Consider the following 19,360-nt stretch of genomic DNA (forward strand, 5'->3'; position numbering starts at 1 on the left):
GGCGGGGCCTGGTCGCGGGGGCGGGGCCTGGCCCAGAGGGGCGGGGGCGTGGTGTGGCGGGGGTGTGGGCGTAGCCCGGCAAGGAAACGCTCGATCTACTGCGGGCGGGGTCTTTTCCGGGACCAGGCTGCAGTATGGGTGTGGCCTGGCAGCGAGGGGCGTGGCATATGCTTGGGCGAATCGGGCGTCTGGGGGGGGGGGTCTGTCTGTAGGGCGTGGCCTGCGGAATCCCGCCAGACCGAGCGGGGGGCGGCACCGGCGCAAGTCTGCCAGTCGCAAGACCTTCCCAGACCTCCCTCCCCGATGTGTACCGAGGGCTCCACGCCGGGCCTCCCGCACGGCGACGGGGGTTTCGAGACCCCTATCGTTTGGTCTCTGTATACTTTCTTCAAGGCTGTGCACGTGGGGATTCCCCGTTGGGGGACCCGATGAATGAAAAAGTGATCTCATCACGTAGCCTTCGAGGGGATTCTGCCTAAAGCTTTCAGAGCCAGGGTGTATTTTAATCACTTAAGGATAAATTATTACCTTGTTGTCATGCTTGTCCCATGGGCCATGAACCTTGCGCCAAATCCCCTTCCGTTTTGGCAAGATTCTTGGGGTGCAGCTTGAGCCAGCTTACCCTAAACAGGGGTGCTTATTTTGAGGAGACCTCCAGGGGAGTGTTGCATCCGAATCTGGCCCAGGAAGCTGTTTCTTCCCCGCTTGTTCCTGTACCTCCCTCTCCATCCTTTTCTGTCTCAACAGCTGGGCTGTCCCAGGCGAAGGTGTCACCCACAGCTTTGCACCTGCAGTTAGGTTTCCAGCCCCAGCTGCTGAGATGCACAGGCGGTCTCCTGTCCCATTCGGAATTGGGGAATAGAAGTGATGGGCCCACCAGAGTTAGGTGTCCACCCTGCTCTAATTAGAGGAGGCCAGGTGGGCTGGAGGCTAGACAGCAGTTCTAGGAGTAGGGATGGGGGTGTTTGTGAGCTGGGCATCTATGTTCTCTATTAAAATGATCATGTATCCACTCAACATGGTCTGACTGAACTGTGCCCACATTGGAATTTATTTAATCGAAATTTGTATGTTATTTATATAGCAATTTGAAGCATGGAGGGACGTATAAAAATAGAAGGCAGGCTCCATGCTTTTCAGGAATTAATCATGTACTTGAAGACACGAGGTGCACCTCCTGAAAGGATGCCCTCTTTTCTCTTTTCTGCCAGTCCTTCAAGCTCTTCACATTTTTCTTAGATAACAGAGTGCATGGCTGCTCAGTTACACACAGGTGAAAACACATGTACATGTACACAGACACATGCATGGGTATATACCAGCCAAACACACATAGACACACATGTGCACACACACACAGACATTCCTGCAACTTCTGCACAGGCAGTGTGAATCCCACAGTTAACCCAGGTGGTACAGAAAGTGTTACTGGTGAATCATTTCTGTTGTATTCTCTTCGTGGCTGGCTGGTGGTTTTAGTGAAGTGGGCTTGACTCATGCTTAACTTAGTTCACATTGTGTGTGTGTGTGTGTGTGTGTGTGCATGCACTGGGGCCACGTGTGTGGAGTTGTGGCAGTCATTTTTGGATGCAGCAATGTGATTGATGCCACAGACTCTGCCAGGACCTCCCAGACAGGTTCTCTGTGGGCCTGGCCAGGCTGGGAGGAACACCGACAGGCAGTTCATCTTGTTGCCCTCAGGGGCAAGTGAGCCCTGTCTGGTCATATGGGGTGAGGGACATGTTCCCCACCATGACCTCCCATGCTGGCGAGTGCCTCTGAATTGATTGAGAGTTGCTCTGACTGCGGCCAGCCTGGGAGCAGTTTAAGCCTGTAACTAAGTGTGGGTGTGGTCTCTGGTTGGTGTGGTCTGCATTTTCAGCACATGCAGGTGCGTTGGGTGACCACAGCTGTTTCCTGTTCTCAGCACCAAGAGTGTCCGGGCACCTCGGGATGTGCGGAAGAAGTGGCTGAGAGTCGCGGTCCTGGGGGCCTGCACCATGCTTGCCGCACTCCTGCTCTGGGGCAGTCTGGGGGGTGATGATGGCATCACTGAGGTCCTAGCTCACCGCAGCGAGGTCCTGCCAGGCAGGTTCATCGAGGTGCCCTGCTCCAAAGACTATGACAGTCACCGAAGGTTTGAAGGTACACGATGCGTCTTTTTTTTTGCTACAGTGAATTGATGGGAATCAGGTTGAAAGTAGCGTGGGGGTGGGTTGGGCCCCCATGTCCTGTGCCCTGCCTGCGCTGCTGGAGGGCAGCAGTTTTAAAAACCTAACTAGAGCGGCTGGGTTTGTTTTTTTTTGTTTTTTTTGCGACTGGGTTTTAAAGACAAAGTTCAGTTTATTTTTCTATTCAGAGCAATGCCTTGGACTTTAACTGGGAAAAGATTGCTGAGTCCTCCCACCAAGGGGCGCCATTGTGACGCACACAAGCGGGATTTAAACAAAGGGAGGCAAAGAGGCTTCCAGGGGATAGGGGTGGTGTTTCCCCTCAGGGGTCCGGAATGTGGACTGGTTCTGTTGTGGGCATGCTCTCCATGTCTTGGTCAGCTTTTTCCCCTCTAAAGCCCCAGCTTTTGAGAAAGTATGTTTCATACCCTTTTAATAATTTATCAACATTAAAAACAGAATGAGGTGGAAGGGAAGTTAGTGTAGATGGGTATGGGGTTTCAGTGGGGAAGGTGAGAACGTTCTGGAGATGATGGTGGTGATGCTGTACAACAATGTGGACGTGGTTCATACCGCTGAACTGTACACTTTAAAATGGCTAAAAGGGTAAATTTGGGGTTATATATATTTTACCCCCCCCCCCCAAAAAAAATAGCTGGAGTGTATGTTAAAGCCTCTGGACCCTCCCTCCCTCGCTCCTCTCTCCTCCTGTAGCTGACGGAGCTCCGCCTGTGTGTCTGGGTGGCGTGTGTGTGTTTGTGGCATGTGCACTGACATCATTAATCACTCACAACTCACTTTCTCACCCAAATTATGCTCTTGATGCTTATTCATGCTGAGCAGGTGGTTTTGCTGCTGAATTTTAAGATTTCAAGGTCAATGGGCTTTGGGTTCTCTCTGATTGCAGTGTATCTGGAGACTAACCTATCTGGTACAGACCCTGTGACACTAAACTGACGTTCCTTTTGGGCTGGTGTGTTTTTGTTAACGTTGCATGTGTACCTGGAAAAATGTGTGCTTCTGAACGGTTGCTGCGGAGCTCTGCGTGCCTCCTAGTTCACACTCATGTGTGCAGATTGTCTTCTTGGACTTCTGTCTCACCATCCACAATTACTGGGAGCTGTGAGGCAGGGTCTCCACCAGGACTGTGGGTCTGGCGGCCACCTCGTGTGTTTAAACTGATGTCACTTGGTTTTCTGTTGCCCCTGCATCTTCCTGGTGAAATCATTCCTATAATCAGTCTTTTCCCTTCTCGCAGTTCTTTTGTGTTAAAGTGTATTTGTTGATATGCTCTCACTCCCCAAGCTGCCTTTTGGTTATCATTGTTTTGCCTTTACCTTCGACCTTTAGGGAGTAACCCTTATAAAAAGCATATAGCTGCCTTTTTGTGTTTTCTAAAATATTTATTTATTTATTTATTGGCTGTGTTGGGTCTTTGATGCTGCACACAGGCTTTCTCTGGTTGCGGTGAGTGGGGGTTACTCTTCATTGTGGTGCACAGGCTCCTCATTGCAGTGGCTTCTCTTGTTGCGGAGCACAGGCTCTAGGCGCATGGGCTTCAGTAGTTGTGGCACACAGGCTCAATAGTTGTGGCTCACAGGCTCTAGAGTGCAGGCTCAATAGTTGTGGCACATGGGCTTAGTTGCTCCGCAGCATGTGGAATCTTCCTGGAGCAGGGATCGAACCCGTGTCCCTTGCATTGGCAGGCGGATACTTAACCACTGTGTCACTAGGTAAGTCCTGCCTTTTTGTGTTTTAATAAAAACACCTGCATCGGTAGGATTGTATTTAGCTCCATGGAACTGAGGCATCCCTCCCCTAATGACCCCCAAGTGGGAGTTTATTTTTCCCATGTGACAAGACCCAGAGAAACATGCCCCAGGCCAGCCTGGCTCCCTGCAAGCCCCCCGGGCCGAGCCCCCCAGCTCTCCCACTCAGCACGTGGCTCACGTGGTCCCAGGACGCAATCTCCACCTCCAGGCATGTTTCAGGCAGGAAGAGGGGAAGAAGGATGAAAGCTAAAGGTCAGCCAGCCCAGCGTGTCCTGAGAGTGTCCCAAGGCTCCATCCCAGCAGCCAGGACATATCCTGTAGCCCAGCCAGTGTGAGGCAGCCAGGCTGCCCTTAGTGTCCGGACACCAGGGGCTTGCTGAGCTCATCCATCTTTGGTGCTCTTCCTCGTCCTGGCCCCATGCACCTGACCCTGGCCCTTTCCATCCTGACCCTGGCCTTGTCTACCCCAACCCTGGCCACTTTAACCCTGGCAATGTCTACCCCAAACCTTGCCCTGTCTACCCTGACCCTGGCCCCATCCACCCAACCCTGGCCACTTGCATCCCGAGCCTGACCCCACCCCCATCCAAGCTCCCCCATCCTCTTCCCTCTGAGCAGCTCAATCCTAGGTGCAGAGGCAGAGGGAGGCAGGGTGGAGTGTGTGGTGAGCACCTTGGGGCAGCTTTGCCAGGCCCTGCAGAAGCATAGTGACTACAATTGCAAGCACAGCTTTGGTCATCCAGGACTTGCCAGTAGGTCTGGATCTGTGGTCAGTGGTGGTTCTAGAATGTTGTGGATGCCACCTCTGGGCTGTTTTCTCCAGGATAGGCAGAGTGCCAGGTGCTTTGGGAGTGATCCGCCTGGCGTGGGGCCACCAGGAGCACAGCCCTCCCAGTGAGATGTGTGTGCTGCAGGGGATGTGCTTTTACTGGAAAGTCACGGCTACTTATCTGAAATTCAAATCTGACCAGGTGGCCAAACCTGGCCCCCTAATCGCACGGAAGGCAAGGCCCCATCCCATAAAATTCCATTGTCCCTGGGAAGGGCTGCCCACAGTTGAGTCCTGGACAGCGGCAGGCAGCTGTTGTCTGGGTTCAGCGGAGGTGGCATCTCATCCTGGCTCGACTCTCTCCAGGCTGCTCCCCGAGGAAGTGTGGCCGGGGTGTCAGTGATGCTGTCATCACCAGGGATGAAGCCCGGAGGATTCGCAGGTACACACGTCTCCGAGCTTCTGTCCTGAACGAGCAGGAGAGTGGGGCCGGGGGTGGGGAGCAGAGGATTACTACTAAAAGGATGATTTAAAGAAATTCATTTAGAATTCCTTAAGAATTCCCCCTGTGCACTTTCAAGGCAAAGATGGGCTTTTCTGATTTCCAGGAGAAAAGGCTGTTGCCCTCAGTGATGTAGTTGCTGATGGAACCTTCTGGAGGCCTGGGCCCTCTCCAGGGGCAGTGGTTCTGGCCCATTGGGGAGGTTGGGGGGACACTTGCCCGTCAGCCATTGAGGGGCCCAGCGGGCGCCTGTGTAGAGACAGCGTGTTCACCCAGCAGCCCCAGGCAGTCACTAGGTGATATTTTGGTCACATCTCCAAAACTGGTTGGGATTAGCCCTTCCACCGGCTAGCCGTGACTCATAGCTAGTTGGCACTGGGTTCTTCCTTGTCTTTTAAAAACAAGGAGTTCAGACACAAGGATGTGCCCAGTGGAGCAGCATCTGGTCCGCATGCCAAGCTGAGCCTTGAAAGGAGACGCTTCTCCTGTTTCTAGATAACATTGTAGGGGCTAGTGGGGTGTGTGGGGGTCACTGGAGTGAGGGATGGATCCAGCCCCCAGTCAGCTTCCCGAGTGGCCATGAAGCATCTGTCAAAGGCACCAGAAGTCCCTGCATCTTCGGTGATGTGGGTGGTCCTATGGGGTCCAGCACAGGCCACCACATGGCCTCTACCTCCTGAGCTACTGATTACAAAGGCTGCCCCCTAGTCTGTGAGGACAGGAGAGGGACCTTCCAGTCCAGAGGAACCCATTCAACTCAGCACCAGTCTCTGAGCTAAAGATGGAAACTAAGCCCATTTGTCCCCAAACTATGTCATATGTGGCTAACGAGATGGTGACAAAATATTAACGTTTAGTCACTTAGCTTGAAAGTTGAGTCCTTTGGTCTAAACGTGATTTTGTCATAAACATCAAGCGGTCAGTTAACGTTTAGTCATGCTGATTGATATGTGTCTAGATGTATCATAGCTGCTGCTAACTGAATTCTGACTAAGCCCGGTCTTCCCCACAGCATAGCCGAGAAGGGGTTATCCCTGGGAGGATCCGATGGAGGGGTGAGTTGTGTGCCGTTCCTGCTTCAGTTTTCTTTTCATCCCTTTAACTTTGCTCTCCCTCCAAGGGGAAGGTGAGGGCGCCGGGTGTGTAGGCCCTGCGCCTGGGAATGAAGTGCCCCCTCCCTTCACGGGAGGACTGCCTCGGATCACGTATTTGTGTCAGACACCCGGGCTGGGGGCAGGCAGGGGAGGTCGCAGGCGGGGAGCAGACAGAGCGGGTGACGAGCAGGGGCCCAGTGAGGAGGGCGAGGGTCCTGGGAATGGGAGAGCCAGAGCACGCAGGAGGAGCTTCCAAGAAACAGTGAGGACCGTGCAAGGTGGAGGAGGCCCTCACAGATGCAGCGTAGGGCTGCCATCCACCAGGTGAGACTGCAGGAGGTCCAACACTGGCCCCCGAAAGGTGCATCCACCCAAAACTGTAAATGGGACCTTATCAGGGAAAAAGGTGTTTGCAGATGTCATTAAGTTAAGGGTCTCAAGACGAGATCATCCTTATGGACCCTAAATCCGATGACAAGAGTCCTTGTAAGAGGAAGGCAGAGGGAGATTTGAGATTGAAGAGGAGGCGGTGTGAAGCTGGAGCCAGAGGTAGAGTGATGTGGCACAAACGAAGGGACCCCTGGGGCCGCCAGAAGTCCAAAGATTCAAGGAAGGATTCTTCCCTGGCGCCTTTGGAAGGAGTGGGGCCCTGCTGACACCTTGATCTCGGCCTTCTGGCCTCCAGAGCTTGAGAGGATGAATTTTAAGCCTGCTGTTTACAGCAACCACGGGAAACTCAGACAGGCCAATGCGGCTCTGCATCTCCTCAGCTTCCGGGCAGTCTTGGGAGTCCATCCGTGTGAGCACTTTACGTTGGCCAGAGTTCTGTTGTCCCAGACGGGGATCTCCTTGCCCAGTGTGGCCTGTAGGAAGATTCACTGTCCTCTGCGTAGTTTGGTGATTATCTCCATGACTCTTTTGTTCTGCAAACTCTTTCCTCTTGAGTTCTGAAAATTAAGCTGCTTTTATTTTGGTTCAGTTCAGGGGGAATATTTATTAAAAACCTATTCGACTCGTTTTTTTACTCCCTGCTCAGCATTTACTCGGGAAATTGTCTTGCAATGAATCATCCAGGTTTGATACCTTTAAGTGCAGCTAACATTTTTAAAGCCTAAATTGTATTCAAACAAACCCCTGGACTGGTCACTGCATCAGTGAGAAAAGACACCCAGACAGGGTAGAGGTGGTCCGTGCTGGCGCCCACTCCCCTCTCAAGACGTGGGAGAGGCCTCCCGGAGGCAGGATGGGCAGGGGTGGAAAACACTGGCGGTTTCATTAAAGAGTTATGACCCAGCAATTCTACTTCTGGGCATTTACCCCGGAGAACGAGAGCATCTCCCGTAATGAAATGCTGTCCCAGTGTCACAGCCGCTTTATTTGCAACAGCCCTAAACTGGGAACAGCCCACGTGTCCATCTCCAGGTGAATGGCCCAACAAGTGACTTATACCCAAACAATGGGTGCCCCTCGGCCATGAGACAGTGGGCGGCAGATACCTGCACTGACTGACGTGCGTGAGTCACAGGGAGGCAATGCTGAGTGAAAGGAGTCAGGCCAAGAGCGAGTGCACCTGCGTGACTCCAGGGCCTCAGGTCCTAGAAACTAACCAGCTGCTGTGGCGGAAAGCACCTGGGGAGGGCAGCAGGGAGGGATTGCAAAGGGTGCAAGGAAATCTGGGGTGATGGCCGTTTACTATCCTGGTAGTGATGGTGGTTTCGCTGGCACACGTCAGCATCAAAACTTACCAAACTGAACACTTTAAACGGGAGCAGGTTGCCGTGTGTTGGTTATACTGCAGCAAAGCCGGGGGAGGGGCTTGTCCTTAGGCCCATGGAGGAACTGTGTCTGTGGACTGTTTTCAGAATTTTAGACCAGAGAGTCTTCATTCTTAGGGCAGCAGAGAAAGATCCACTGTCACGCACCTTTGCCCAAATGTCTCAAAACCCACCCGTGGGCGTCGTCGCCCTGAGCTGGGTGTGCAAGGACAGGTCTCGGGAATGTGTGTTTGACATGCGTGGCTTTTAGAACTCGGTCACCTGCCAGGCAGCCCTCATGCTGCCCTGCCAACGTCTCTTCCAGGCGTCTATTCTGGACCTGCACTCGGGGGCCTTGTCTGTCGGGAAGCACTTTGTGAACTTGTACAGGTGAGAACCCCGGGGTGCGGGGGGCAGGTCTCTGCCTGTTTCTTAGCTGGGGGGACACCTGAATGAGGCTTGCATGTATGGATCAGAGCAGCTTCAAGTCTTGGGTAAACATGATGTTTGCCATCGGGCTGAGGCCAGATGCGGCCTGGAAGGTGCAGCTCCTCCGAGGGGCAGGATCCTTGCAAGCTTGCAAGGCCCGTCAGGAGTGGGCCAGGGCACGGGGTTGGAGGGAGCAGTGGGAGAGGTGAGCGGCAGGCCAGGCTCCTGAGAGCTGCCTCCTGAGGGGCTCTGATCCTCCTCGAGGGCCAGAGATAGAGAAGCAAGAGATCCCCCAACCTTGATAAATGTCACCCCACCTGCCAGGTACTTCCCTCCTGCCCTCCTCCCTTTTATCATGCGGTTATCATTGTAGAGAGAGCAGCTCCAAGATAATAAGGACCAGCTGGTTTTCAGGGACTTGCTGGTCAACTGGAGGAAAGACTGAATGTAAAGGAAAGAAGGAAACAATAAAACGCCACGTTTGTTAATACTCATTTTTCCACAGATACTTTGGGGATAAAATACAGACTATCTTCTCAGAAGAGGACTTCCAGTTGTACCGGTGAGGGAAGAAACACCCAGGTCAGAGGTGGAGAAGGTGGCAGCAGGGCTGGGAGAACTGCAGAGAACTGGCCCTCAGGCTCCTGGGTGTGCACGTGATACCCTGTCACACGTGTGCAGACCCGTGTGCGCATCTATTTACCTTTCCGCCTTCTCCAGCCCGTGTCTTTTTCTAGCGTAGCACGGCGTGTGCCCCATGGGCCCGGGGAGGATTCTCTCCTGTGCGGCTCAGACCTGTGTCCTTTTGGCAGGGACGTGCGGCAGAAGGTCCAGCTGGCGATCGCCCAGGCATTTGGCATCAGTGCGTCCTCGCTGCACCTGACGAAGCCCACCTTCTTCTCCCGTATCAACAGCACAGCGGCCCGGACGGCTCACGATGAGTACTGGCACGCACATGTGGACAAGGTGAGCACATCTGGCGCCCGTCCACTGCTTCCCCAGCTGAGCGCTGTCTGTGCACGTGCTCAGGGTTTCAGGTGTTTCCTCTCATGGATGCTGTCCAAGAAATAAGGTGTTTCTTGTGTGAAGAGGTGAGAGAAGATGGTGAAATGCATGTTACAGAACAGCGAGGGCCTGGTGGGGACCATCCTTTGCTACTTGTTCCCAGACACAGAACCATGTCTGTCTGAGCTGTGAGCTTCGTTGGATGTCATCTGACCTGGCCTTGATCGACCTGGCCTTTCTGTCAGGTGGTCTCCTCTTGGGCCCGCATCCCCCCCCCTTCCGCCCGGGAGGCCCCCTTCTCCCCACTTTTCACCTTTCCTTGGGAAGATATCTCGACCACATCCGGAGTCTGGGCGTTCACCTTCCTTGGTCTCCTGTTGTTCCCTAGACACAGTGATACCTGATCAATCAATGGTCCTGATCAGCCCCAGCTGAAGCCCTCTCCCGCCTGCACCACAGCCACCGCCCTGCCCTGCTCGGCCAGCACGCCTGGCGTGGCACTGGCGAGAGCTGGCCTCGGAAACGTCTGAGGGCTGTTGGCGGTCACCCCAGCCGCGGGTGTGCTCAGGTGACCCAGATAATCTCCATGTCGCTTGACGCTGGAACAAAGGAAGCAAAGTGAAAAATAAGCTGAGAGTTTGGGCAGAAGCGCGCAGATTGGGCTCCTGCCTGAAATTCAGTCAGACTTTCATATGTTTATTTAATCTCGACTGTCTGAGCACGCTGGAGGAGGGGAGCACTTGAATGCGGTTAGTGAGATTGAGGAACTCAGTAATTAATTTAACTTAAATTGAAGTAGCTGTATGTGGCCGGTGGCTCTGAGCCAGTGCAGCTCGGAGGGCTCCATGGAGCTCAGTTTGAAAGTGTGGGCCTCACCCTGGGGGGTGTCCGGTGTCTGCTTGTTCCCTTCCCGTGGGCTTGAGGTTGATCAGTGGGTTTGGACTCATCCATCCACGATCAAGCTTCCTGTCCGCCCTCACTTCATGGCTTTAGCAGCCGTTGACCCATCAGTAACCACTGCCCAGAAGCATCATTTCATTAGGGGACCAGGGCCAAGACCTTCAGTGTAAGATCACTGCAGAGGAAGAAACAAGGTTTTATGGGGCTGAGGGCAGAGACGACATGTGTGGAGGACAGACAGGTTTGCACAGGAAACGGGAAAGGGAGCCCCACAAGTGGCATGGAGCCTGGAGAATTTTCCTGCAAGGAAGGAGGAGCAGCCTGCATGTACCGGGAAGGGTGGGTTCAGGAGAGACAACACTGAATATAGCCTGGTTCCATGACCCAGCTTCAGAGGAAGAAAAATTAAGGAAGAAATTCTGCAGGCAGAGAAAACGAGTCGACAGGGCAAGCGGGGCAGACATCTCAGAGCCAGGAGGCCTCGGGACAGGGTCTATAGGACCAGGGTGGCTATCACAGCCAAGAGGTCACTCACACGTGGACGCAGCAAAAAGACATCCTCACAGTAGCGGACTCTGGGCATCTGCTCCTCGCCGTGAAGCTCTCCAGCCTCCAGCTCAGGACAGTTCAGGCCCTGCCGGCCTCTGCCATCCTCGTCACCTGCCATAACCTGCCTCCTTCCCAGGTCACTGTGTTCACGTGGGTTTGGGGTGGTTCCTTTGCAGTATCTGAGCTGGGTAGGTGGGAGAGGATCAAGCTTCCGGACATCCCCCGCCCCCGGGTCTCTTTTATGTTTTATGCAGCTCAGTGGATGTAAGCTTCACTGCTGCCCTGGGCTGTTCTCAAGTTTAGGTCACTTTGATGTTTATTTGGTGCCCTGGTGCTGGTTAAGGGGCCCCCAAATGGGGTCTTGGTGAGGGAGGTGGAGGGAGCCCAGGTCTGTGTAGAAAGTCCAGCCCCACAGATGGCGCTGTACTGAGTTCACGAGAAGATGACGAGGTCTCGGTCTCCTTGGCGGGCTTGCTGCCCCCCCCCCCAGTCAGCCCACCCTCTCTAAGGAGACGACCGTTGTCATGGTGATGGTGGTCTAGCTGGTTGCAGGGGGAGAGGGGCTTTTGGACTTTTTGCGCCTTGGTCAAATGTGTTATGGAGATTGCCTGGGACTTCTGTGTCCCGCTCCCATGACACCATTTTACAGATGTCAGTAAAATCATTTCAGAATCTATTCCTAAACCCAGTAGCTCAGATAACAGGAGCCTGGGGCTGTGCAGTAGGGCTCTGCTAGGATGACTTCTGGGCTGCTGTCCCTAGACTCTTTCATTTTTCTTTATCTTTTACTGCAGACTCGCTGATTGAATGATTCCTCAGGCTGGGAGCTGTTATTATGTGATTAAAATTCCTTGTATGTGCAAGTCACTATCTTTTTTTTTTTAATTTATGTTTTTTTTTTGGCACACGGGCTTAGTTGCTCCGTGGCATGTGGGATCTTCCTGGAGCTGGGATCGAACCCGTGACCTCTGCATTGGCAGGCGGATTCTTAAGCACTGCGCCACCTAGGAAGCCCCAACAAGTCACTATCTTTGAGTGAAAAAAAAGAGCCTATGTCCCCGATTCCCTCTGTTAAGTAGGTGCTAATTTGTATGAGTTTTTCTGTCCTTGGAAACATCACCTGCTTCACATATCGCAGAAAACTAACTCCTCTTCAGCCGTCTAAATGAAATTTTAAACAAACGTTAGAAATCTCATATTGAAAACAATTTCTTCATGTGGCGCCCCTTACCTATAATAAGTCCTGAAGACACACAGATGGGACAACTGTCTGTGGCCACCTTCCCTCCCAGATGTCAAGGGGTCCTTGGGAAACAGAGGATAGCCCGTTCTGTTTATGTTGCCCCCAGGCCCAGAGGGTCCAGGCTCCTATAAGCCCAGAGCACAGATTTCACGGCCACCCCTCACCGTCCCCTGCTTTCCACTGCCCATGCTGTCTTCCAGAAGAACGTCCACGCAAAGAGGGCCAGACAGGAAAGGACAGACAGTGTAGGGTGGGCACTGGTCGGGGAGCAGGGGAGGAGTTCATGTGTAGTGGGAACAGAGTTTCCGTTTGGGAGGATGAAGCGTTCCGGCGATGGTCGGTGCGGGTGGGTGCACAGCCATGTGACTGTGCTCAGTGCCCCTGAGCTGTGCGTGCAGCGATGGGGGAAGTGGTAAACTATGGTTTGTGTGTTTTACTACAATTTAAAAGAAAGCTTGGGGTGCCCACATCTGGAGAAAGAGCAGAAGCACTGCCTTTGCTCCCTGTGTTCACACGGGAGGGTCCTCTTGGGTGGGTGGCGTGGCAGCCCCAGGGGTCACACTTGTGGGCTTCTCAGCTTGGGCTGCACCTGTGACTGTGCAGGAACCAGGCAGGACCACCTGCCGGTGAGGACCGCGTGAGGCTTGGGTTCTGTCCTTTCCTGAGGAGCGAGCCCTCCCACAAGCAGATGGTGACGTGCCCTCATGCTTTGCCCGCAGGTGACCTATGGCTCCTTCGACTACACATCACTGCTGTACCTCTCCGACTACCTGGATGACTTCGGCGGGGGGCGGTTTGTGTTCATGGAGGAGGGGGCCAACAAGACGGTGGAGCCCAGAGCAGGTAGGACTCTCGGGAAGGCCTCGGGGCCCCCAGCCGTGGCCTCTCCCAGGATGCTGCATTTTCCCGGTGTCCAGTGCGTCCATGGAACCCACTTGTCAGAGGTGGAGGCGGGTGTGGCCACGATGACTGCTGTCACTGCAGAGCGGGTTTCCAGAGCTGGCTCCCTCTCCATCCGCTGTAGTGACTTGAAGCCTAAGACGAAGTAGTGATCCTGACCTGATGTCGGTAATAACACCGAGCACAGGGACCTGCCTCCCTGACCTGGTGGTCCCCGAGCCCCTGCTGCCCCCAGCCCAGCTCAGACACTCAGTGCCGCCCAGTGAACATGCGTGGAGCAAGGAGTCATCCCCTATCCTTCCCAGGTTTTGGGGTGGGGAGGGGTGGGGATCCCCTGGGGGCTTCCTGAGGGGCAGCCCAGGCCCCAGCCCAGCCCCAGCCAAGACTCACAGATGGAGCCTGGCCATTTGCCTCTGGCCTGGGCACCTCAACGGTGCCAGCACCATTCACTGGCTGCCGAGGCTCACCCGTGGCATCGCCCTCACCTGCCCACTGGGTGCGTAGCTGTGTCTGCAGGCGGACCCTTTCTGAATGCTGAACGTTCCGTGTTTCTGGGGTTGGGTGGGCCGTCGCCTCTGTGCGAATGTTACGCCTCGTGGGGTGTTACCAGCACTGGCCTTCTGGTTGCTGCGAGGGTGGTGATTTCATGCCAACACTTTCCTCCTGGTTCTGGTGACTGGCGGCCTGCCCTCCGGTTCTTCCTGGCATTTGTGTCGTGCTGTCATTGTTGTGATCGCTCTGGACTAGGGAGCTGTCAGAATAGGTGCGGGGCTTACCTGCCGGTGCATTAAAAAGGAAAGAGGGCCTTGGGCAAGATCGTGAGCGCTTGTGGGCCTTTGCTCGACAAGCTATCACGGTGACGTTGCATTGGGTCGGAGGATTCCCGTTCCAGGTCGACAGGACGAGAGTCACCAACTCTGTCCCGTCTGCACAGACGTCACAGGGAGCCTGGCGTTTGGCGAAGAGCGTGGCGCAGCTGCTCTGACAGGCTGTGCCGAAGGAGTTCTCATTTTCCCTTAAAGAGTTCATTGTTTCTTGTGGAAATTCACAGGAAAATATGCTGAGTGTTTTCAGCTTTTCTACTTATTCACTCTCCAGTGCCCTCCATTCCCTCCTGCGCATCCAGGTTTCCAACGGGTATCATTGCTCTCCTACCTCAGCATGTCGTGGAGTGCAGGTCTGCTGGTGATGGTTTTCCTGGAAATGTCCTTATTTCACCTTTTTTCTAAAGTATGTTTTCACTGGCTGTGAAATTCTGGACGGATGGGGTTTTCCCTGTCTCTGGACTCCCCGCGGCTGTCACCACTATAACTACCCCGTCGTAGCTCCCTCTTTGCTCCGCCACCTCCAGGATATTCTCTAATCTCTGGTTTCATCTGTCTGACTGCGATGTGCCTCAGTGTGGATTTGTTTGTATTTACTGCACTTGGAGTATTTGTCCCGCTAATGGATTAAAAGTCAAAGTTTTCATCACATTAGGGAAAGAGTTGGTCATTATTTCTCCAAATCACCTTTTACTGCCCCAGTATGAACCTCGCCTCCCTCCGAGGCTCCAACATGAATGGTGGATGGTTTCCTATGGTCCCACAGGCCACGGGGAGCTTCCCTTTTCTTCAGTCCTTTCCTTCTCTGTTCTTTGGTGCCTCTGTTTGCAAAGTGTGCAGAAATGCTGGGGGGCCCCCTGAGACACCCATTCTTTTTTTTTTCCCCACTTCTTTAAGAACTTTTATTGAGATAACAATTGACACACAATTAACTGCATGTGTTTAAAGGAGACACCCATCCTTGCTGCACGTCAGCGACACTTGATAACTGTGTCGGCAGCGGGGGTGGGGTGGGCGCACAGACCGCGTGGACTGGCGAGGAGGCCGTCGGGCCTGCTGTGCGGACGGGCCTGGCTGTTTGTCCGAGGTCTCGGGTGTGATTAAAACTGGAAAAACTGAGGACGAGACCCTTTGACATGAGCCTCAGAAAGTGGCATGACTCCAGATTGCTCTGGGAAAGAGTGTTTCCTTCAGGTCAGGGGCAGCCTGGCTGGTCTGGAGGAGGGTCTAAGTTCCAGGTGTCTTCAGGCCCCCATGCAGAGGTTTCCATGTGTGACACCGTTTCTTTTGCTGCGTTTTTTCCAGGCAGAGCACAGTTCTCTGTTTACAACCAGAAAGCGGCGGGCTCTGGGGTGGACTTCCCCCCCCTTCAAAGGTTTAGCAGTCAGGTTTCCAGCAGTGGCCTTTGAAGGGAAATGAAGTCGTCACAGAACATTTTGTGCTGGGCCACGTGGTGGGAACACAGCGCCCGCAGGATCCCAGGGCTCTTCCCTCGTGACTCTGTAACGGTCAACTCATTTGTCCTGAAAAAATCTACAGTACTATGTATGAGGCCAGTTAAATATTGAAGCACGTAAATGTGGGGTTCTCTGAACACAGATGGATGGCAGACCCCCCACTCTAGGACCCTTGGAAGCCACCTCCCGGGTCTTGTCTTTAGCTGCCCTGGGAGGGAGCTACCAGTGCTGGAGGTTTGTCTTGACACGTCTTTCCTGATCCTTTGTTAAAACATTGTCATTACCCTCCAGGGTCTGGTTTTGTTCCGCATGTGATTAGAAATAAGATCCTGGACTTCCTAGGTGGCGCAGTGGTTAAGAATCCACCTGCCAATGCAGGGGACGTGGGTTCGATCCCTGCTCCAGGAAGATCCCACATGCCACGGAGCAACTAAGCCCGTGCGCTACACCTGTTGAGCCCATGTGCCACAACTACTGAAGCCCACGCACCTAGAGCCCATGCTCTGCAATAAGAGAAGCCACGGCAATGAGTAGCCCCCGCTCGCCGCAACTAGAGATAGCCTGTGTGCAGCAACAAAGACCCAACACAGCCAATAAAGTAAATAAATAAATAAATAAATAAAAAAGATTTAAAAAAAAAAAAAAGAAAGAAGATCCTAAGGTGGCCTCAGGGAGGTCACGTGGCTTATAGAGAACCCTGGGGGTGGCCCCAGGGCCTCACCCCAAGTTCAGGTTGCCCCACAAAGAGCCCGCAGAGGCTGGGCTGGGGCGCCCTTCATCCTGCATGAGGGCTCCTCTGCTGGTTCATTTCTGACACCCGCCTTCCCGAATCAGAGGTTTCTCCAGCCCGCTGGGTCTATTATGTCACTGCGTTGGCCTGAACATGGGTCCTCTGAGGCCCAGACACCCATGCAGCCATGCGGTCACGCTCTGCTCTCCTCTCTCCCAGGTCGGGTGTCCTTCTTCACCTCGGGGTCCGAGAACCTACATCGGGTGGAGAAGGTCCGCTGGGGCACCCGCTACGCCATCACCATCGCCTTCACCTGCAACCCTGACCACGGCATCGCGGACCCAACGTTCACGTAGCCCTGGGCGGCCTGTCCAGCAGCCCTGCAGGGAAGCAGCCATGCTGGACACACGCCCCTTCCCTCCCGCTCAGCCCATTTCCACTGAACAAGGTGCCTTATGAATCATCCTGAATTTTGATTTGCTAACATTTGATCATTTCTCAACTGTGAGTAAATGGTGGGAACCAGTTTCCCCTCACAAGCATCGGTGTTGGCTTTGCTGTGCTGACGGGGGGCCAGGAGCTGGCAGGGCCGCCATGCCCTCCTTTCTCAGGAAGGAATCCCGTGCCCGGGGTGGAATCCCCATTTGTCAGCAGACAGAGGGTCCTTCCCCGGCCACTGGAGACCGACTTAAGTGTGGACAGAACCAAGTGGGGCCAGCAGCCTCTGCTCTGGGAAGCAGAATCAGCAATCATGACACCTTGGAGAAGGTTGTAGGAGGAGGGCAGCTCTGGGAGCAGCAACAGGAGGGCTGGGAGGGCTGGTGCTGCTGGATTCTGGGTGGAGGTGCACCTCTGATGCTCCAGCGGCTCTGGGCAGAGCCCCCAACGCTGCTTGCCCCTGAGAGTCACCCTGGTACCGTGTTCATGCCGGGCTGGGCTCTGCCCCGTCACTGGCCAGGGTCCCTGACACAAGGTCCGAGTGTGTTCCCAGCGTGACCATCCCCAGCTTGCCTGGGGCCCCCTGCCCAGCTGAGGGTCTGTCTGGTTAGGTTCAGGTCTTAGCAACCCCTGTCCCAGAGCTGTCCATGCCTATTACATAAAAGTAACAGCCAGGGAAGCCGGAAATAGGAAAGAAATAAACTGGCCATGGGGGAAGCCCGGGTAGCACGGCCCAGGGGTAATTGCATGTCCATCAGTCGGCTTCTGCCAGGGTCGGGCAAGGTTCCAGGGCTGTCCCACAAAGCTACTGGCCTGGGGTTTGGGCACCGCCTGGGAGAAGAGCTGATTCCCCCCCTGCCCCGCCCCCGTGAGCGCAAAGAGGGCCCCAGAAATGGCTGTGGGAGCAGGACCCTCCTGGCCACCCTGAGCCAGGAGGAGCCTCAGCACTTTCCCCTCCGCCCACCCAGCACGGGCACGTGGACACGTGCCCCCGATGTCAGAGGAGGCTGCACCCTTGGCCACCGCAGACCCACGTGTTCCCCACACTCTGCAGCCACAGGGCTGCTTGGGGCTCATGCGGAAAGGGACAGCGTTCCTGGACCCTGGGATGAGCCATTCACACAGCACCTAAGGCTCCATGAGGGTCTGGAAGCCAGGGCCCCGAATCTGCACCTCGGTTTTCCAGGGGTCCCTCCTGCACCATGGGTGATGATATGTGTGTCTCAGGGCTGTGGGGGCCAAACTTCCACATGCAGACTGTGGCATGGGATGTCCTCCCTCTGGGTCATGGCTGTGGGTTCCAGGGGGCCAAGGCTGCCACCCCCATGGGGTCCTGGATCATGGTTCCTGTTTTTAAAGGACTTGGGGCAGATCTGGGAAGGATGAAGGCCAGGCTCTGGGAGGTGGGCAGAGCTGATCTTAGGGTTGGTGATGCTTTGGGGACACTGTCTCTAGGTTGGACCAGCCAGCCTCAGTCTTGTGCAAGAAAAGCTACCTCCTCCCATCCGGTTGTCCTCTGGGTTCTCCTGTCTTGGCTTTTCAAAGGTTTGTTGCTCTGGTCTTGGGATGAGATGTTGCGAATTCCAACAGGGAAGCCTCATGCAGGCCTCACGTTGTTCTGTAACCTTTGTGTTGTCTGAATGACCCCTTACCCTCAGTTTGAGGGTGGGCAGGTGTCCTCTGGTGTTCCACGGCCCGCATGGCCACTCACTGACCTAAGGAGGGGGCATCTGATGGTTTAGTTGTGGCTGAAGTGCTTTGCAAGTAAGGTATTGGTTTTTGTTTGTTTGTTTGTTTTATAAATTTATTTTTATTTACTTATTTAATTTATTTATTGGCTTTGTTGGGTCTTGGTTGCTGCACACGGGCTCTCTCTAGTTGTTGCGAGCGGGGGCTACTCTTCGTTGTGGTGCGCAGGCTCCTCACTGTAGTGGCTTCTCTTGTTGTGGAGCATGGGCTCTAGGCACGTGGGCTTCAGTAGTTGCAGCACATGGGCTCAGTAGTTGTGGCTCACGGGCTCTAGAGCACAGGCTCAATAGTTGTGACGCACGGGCTTAGTTGCTCCGTGGCATGTGGAATCTTCCCAGGGCAGGGCTCGAACCCATGTCCCCTGCATTGGCAGGTGAATTCTTTACCACTGTGCCACCTAGGAAGTCCAAGGTATTGGTTTTAATTGACATTCTTTGCTACTTATCCTGTTCATAATCATCACAGAGGTACTTGGACAAAGAAATAAAGATATTTGGGTGAAAGCAAGAATGTCCTTCTTTCCGGAAATTCCCTGGCAGTCCAGTGGTTAGGACTCTACACTTTCACTGCTGAGGGTGTGGATTCAATTCCTGGTTGGGGAACTAAGCCACACTGTGCAGCCAAAAAAAAAAAAAAGAACATCTTTCTTTTAAAATGAGAAAAAATGCACAGCCTATGCTGGGTGGCCCCAAGAAGTGCTCACCTGCAGCCATGTGGGCTCCTCGGTCCTGCGGGGAGGTCCTGACCGAGGGCAGATGTGGTCTGTTCCAGGGAGAAGTGGGGGTCCTGGCACGTCCTCTGCTGAGTGACTTATTTCCTAATAAAAGTGTTTAGTCTGAATCAAAGAACGTGAACGTTGGTCTCATGGCTAGAAAGAAGGGGTTGCCACTCTGGCTCTCCTGGCGAGCCGGCCATCAGGGCCAGGCCTGAGCACAGCTGAGCCTCCGTGAGAGCAGAAGCTGAAACGTCAGGTCAGGAGCTGACCCAGTCGGACAGGGCCCAAGCTGGCTGCGAGTTACCTTCCCTTCCCTATGCAGGAGAAAAGGGCAGGAGGTCGCAGAAGCAGAAGGGACC

At 54.2% G+C, this 19,360-nt stretch overlaps 1 protein-coding gene across 2 annotated transcripts in view; it reads left to right on the forward strand.

Annotated features, from left to right (window-relative positions):
• The window catches only part of OGFOD3 (2-oxoglutarate and iron dependent oxygenase domain containing 3), a 35,028-nt gene that overhangs the window by 159 nt on the left and 15,509 nt on the right, over positions 1-19,360 (forward strand). The window contains exons 2-9 of one of the 2 annotated variants that reach the window (XR_009049951.1): positions 1,928-2,145; positions 5,079-5,154; positions 6,227-6,269; positions 8,388-8,452; positions 8,997-9,053; positions 9,304-9,457; positions 12,908-13,031; positions 16,319-16,547. Coding sequence is in view for 1 of the 2 variants with exons in the window: in XM_057714962.1 (XP_057570945.1) it covers positions 1,928-2,145; positions 5,079-5,154; positions 6,227-6,269; positions 8,388-8,452; positions 8,997-9,053; positions 9,304-9,457; positions 12,908-13,031; positions 16,319-16,455 (874 nt within the window). In the remaining variant the exon portion in view is untranslated. Of the gene's footprint in view, positions 1-1,927; positions 2,146-5,078; positions 5,155-6,226; positions 6,270-8,387; positions 8,453-8,996; positions 9,054-9,303; positions 9,458-12,907; positions 13,032-16,318; positions 16,631-19,360 lie in introns of those variants that run through there. The other variant, XM_057714962.1, reaches the window with a different exon arrangement.

This window comes from Hippopotamus amphibius, chromosome 17 (assembly GCF_030028045.1).
Source record: "Hippopotamus amphibius kiboko isolate mHipAmp2 chromosome 17, mHipAmp2.hap2, whole genome shotgun sequence".
NCBI classification, from domain to species: Eukaryota; Metazoa; Chordata; class Mammalia; order Artiodactyla; family Hippopotamidae; genus Hippopotamus; species Hippopotamus amphibius.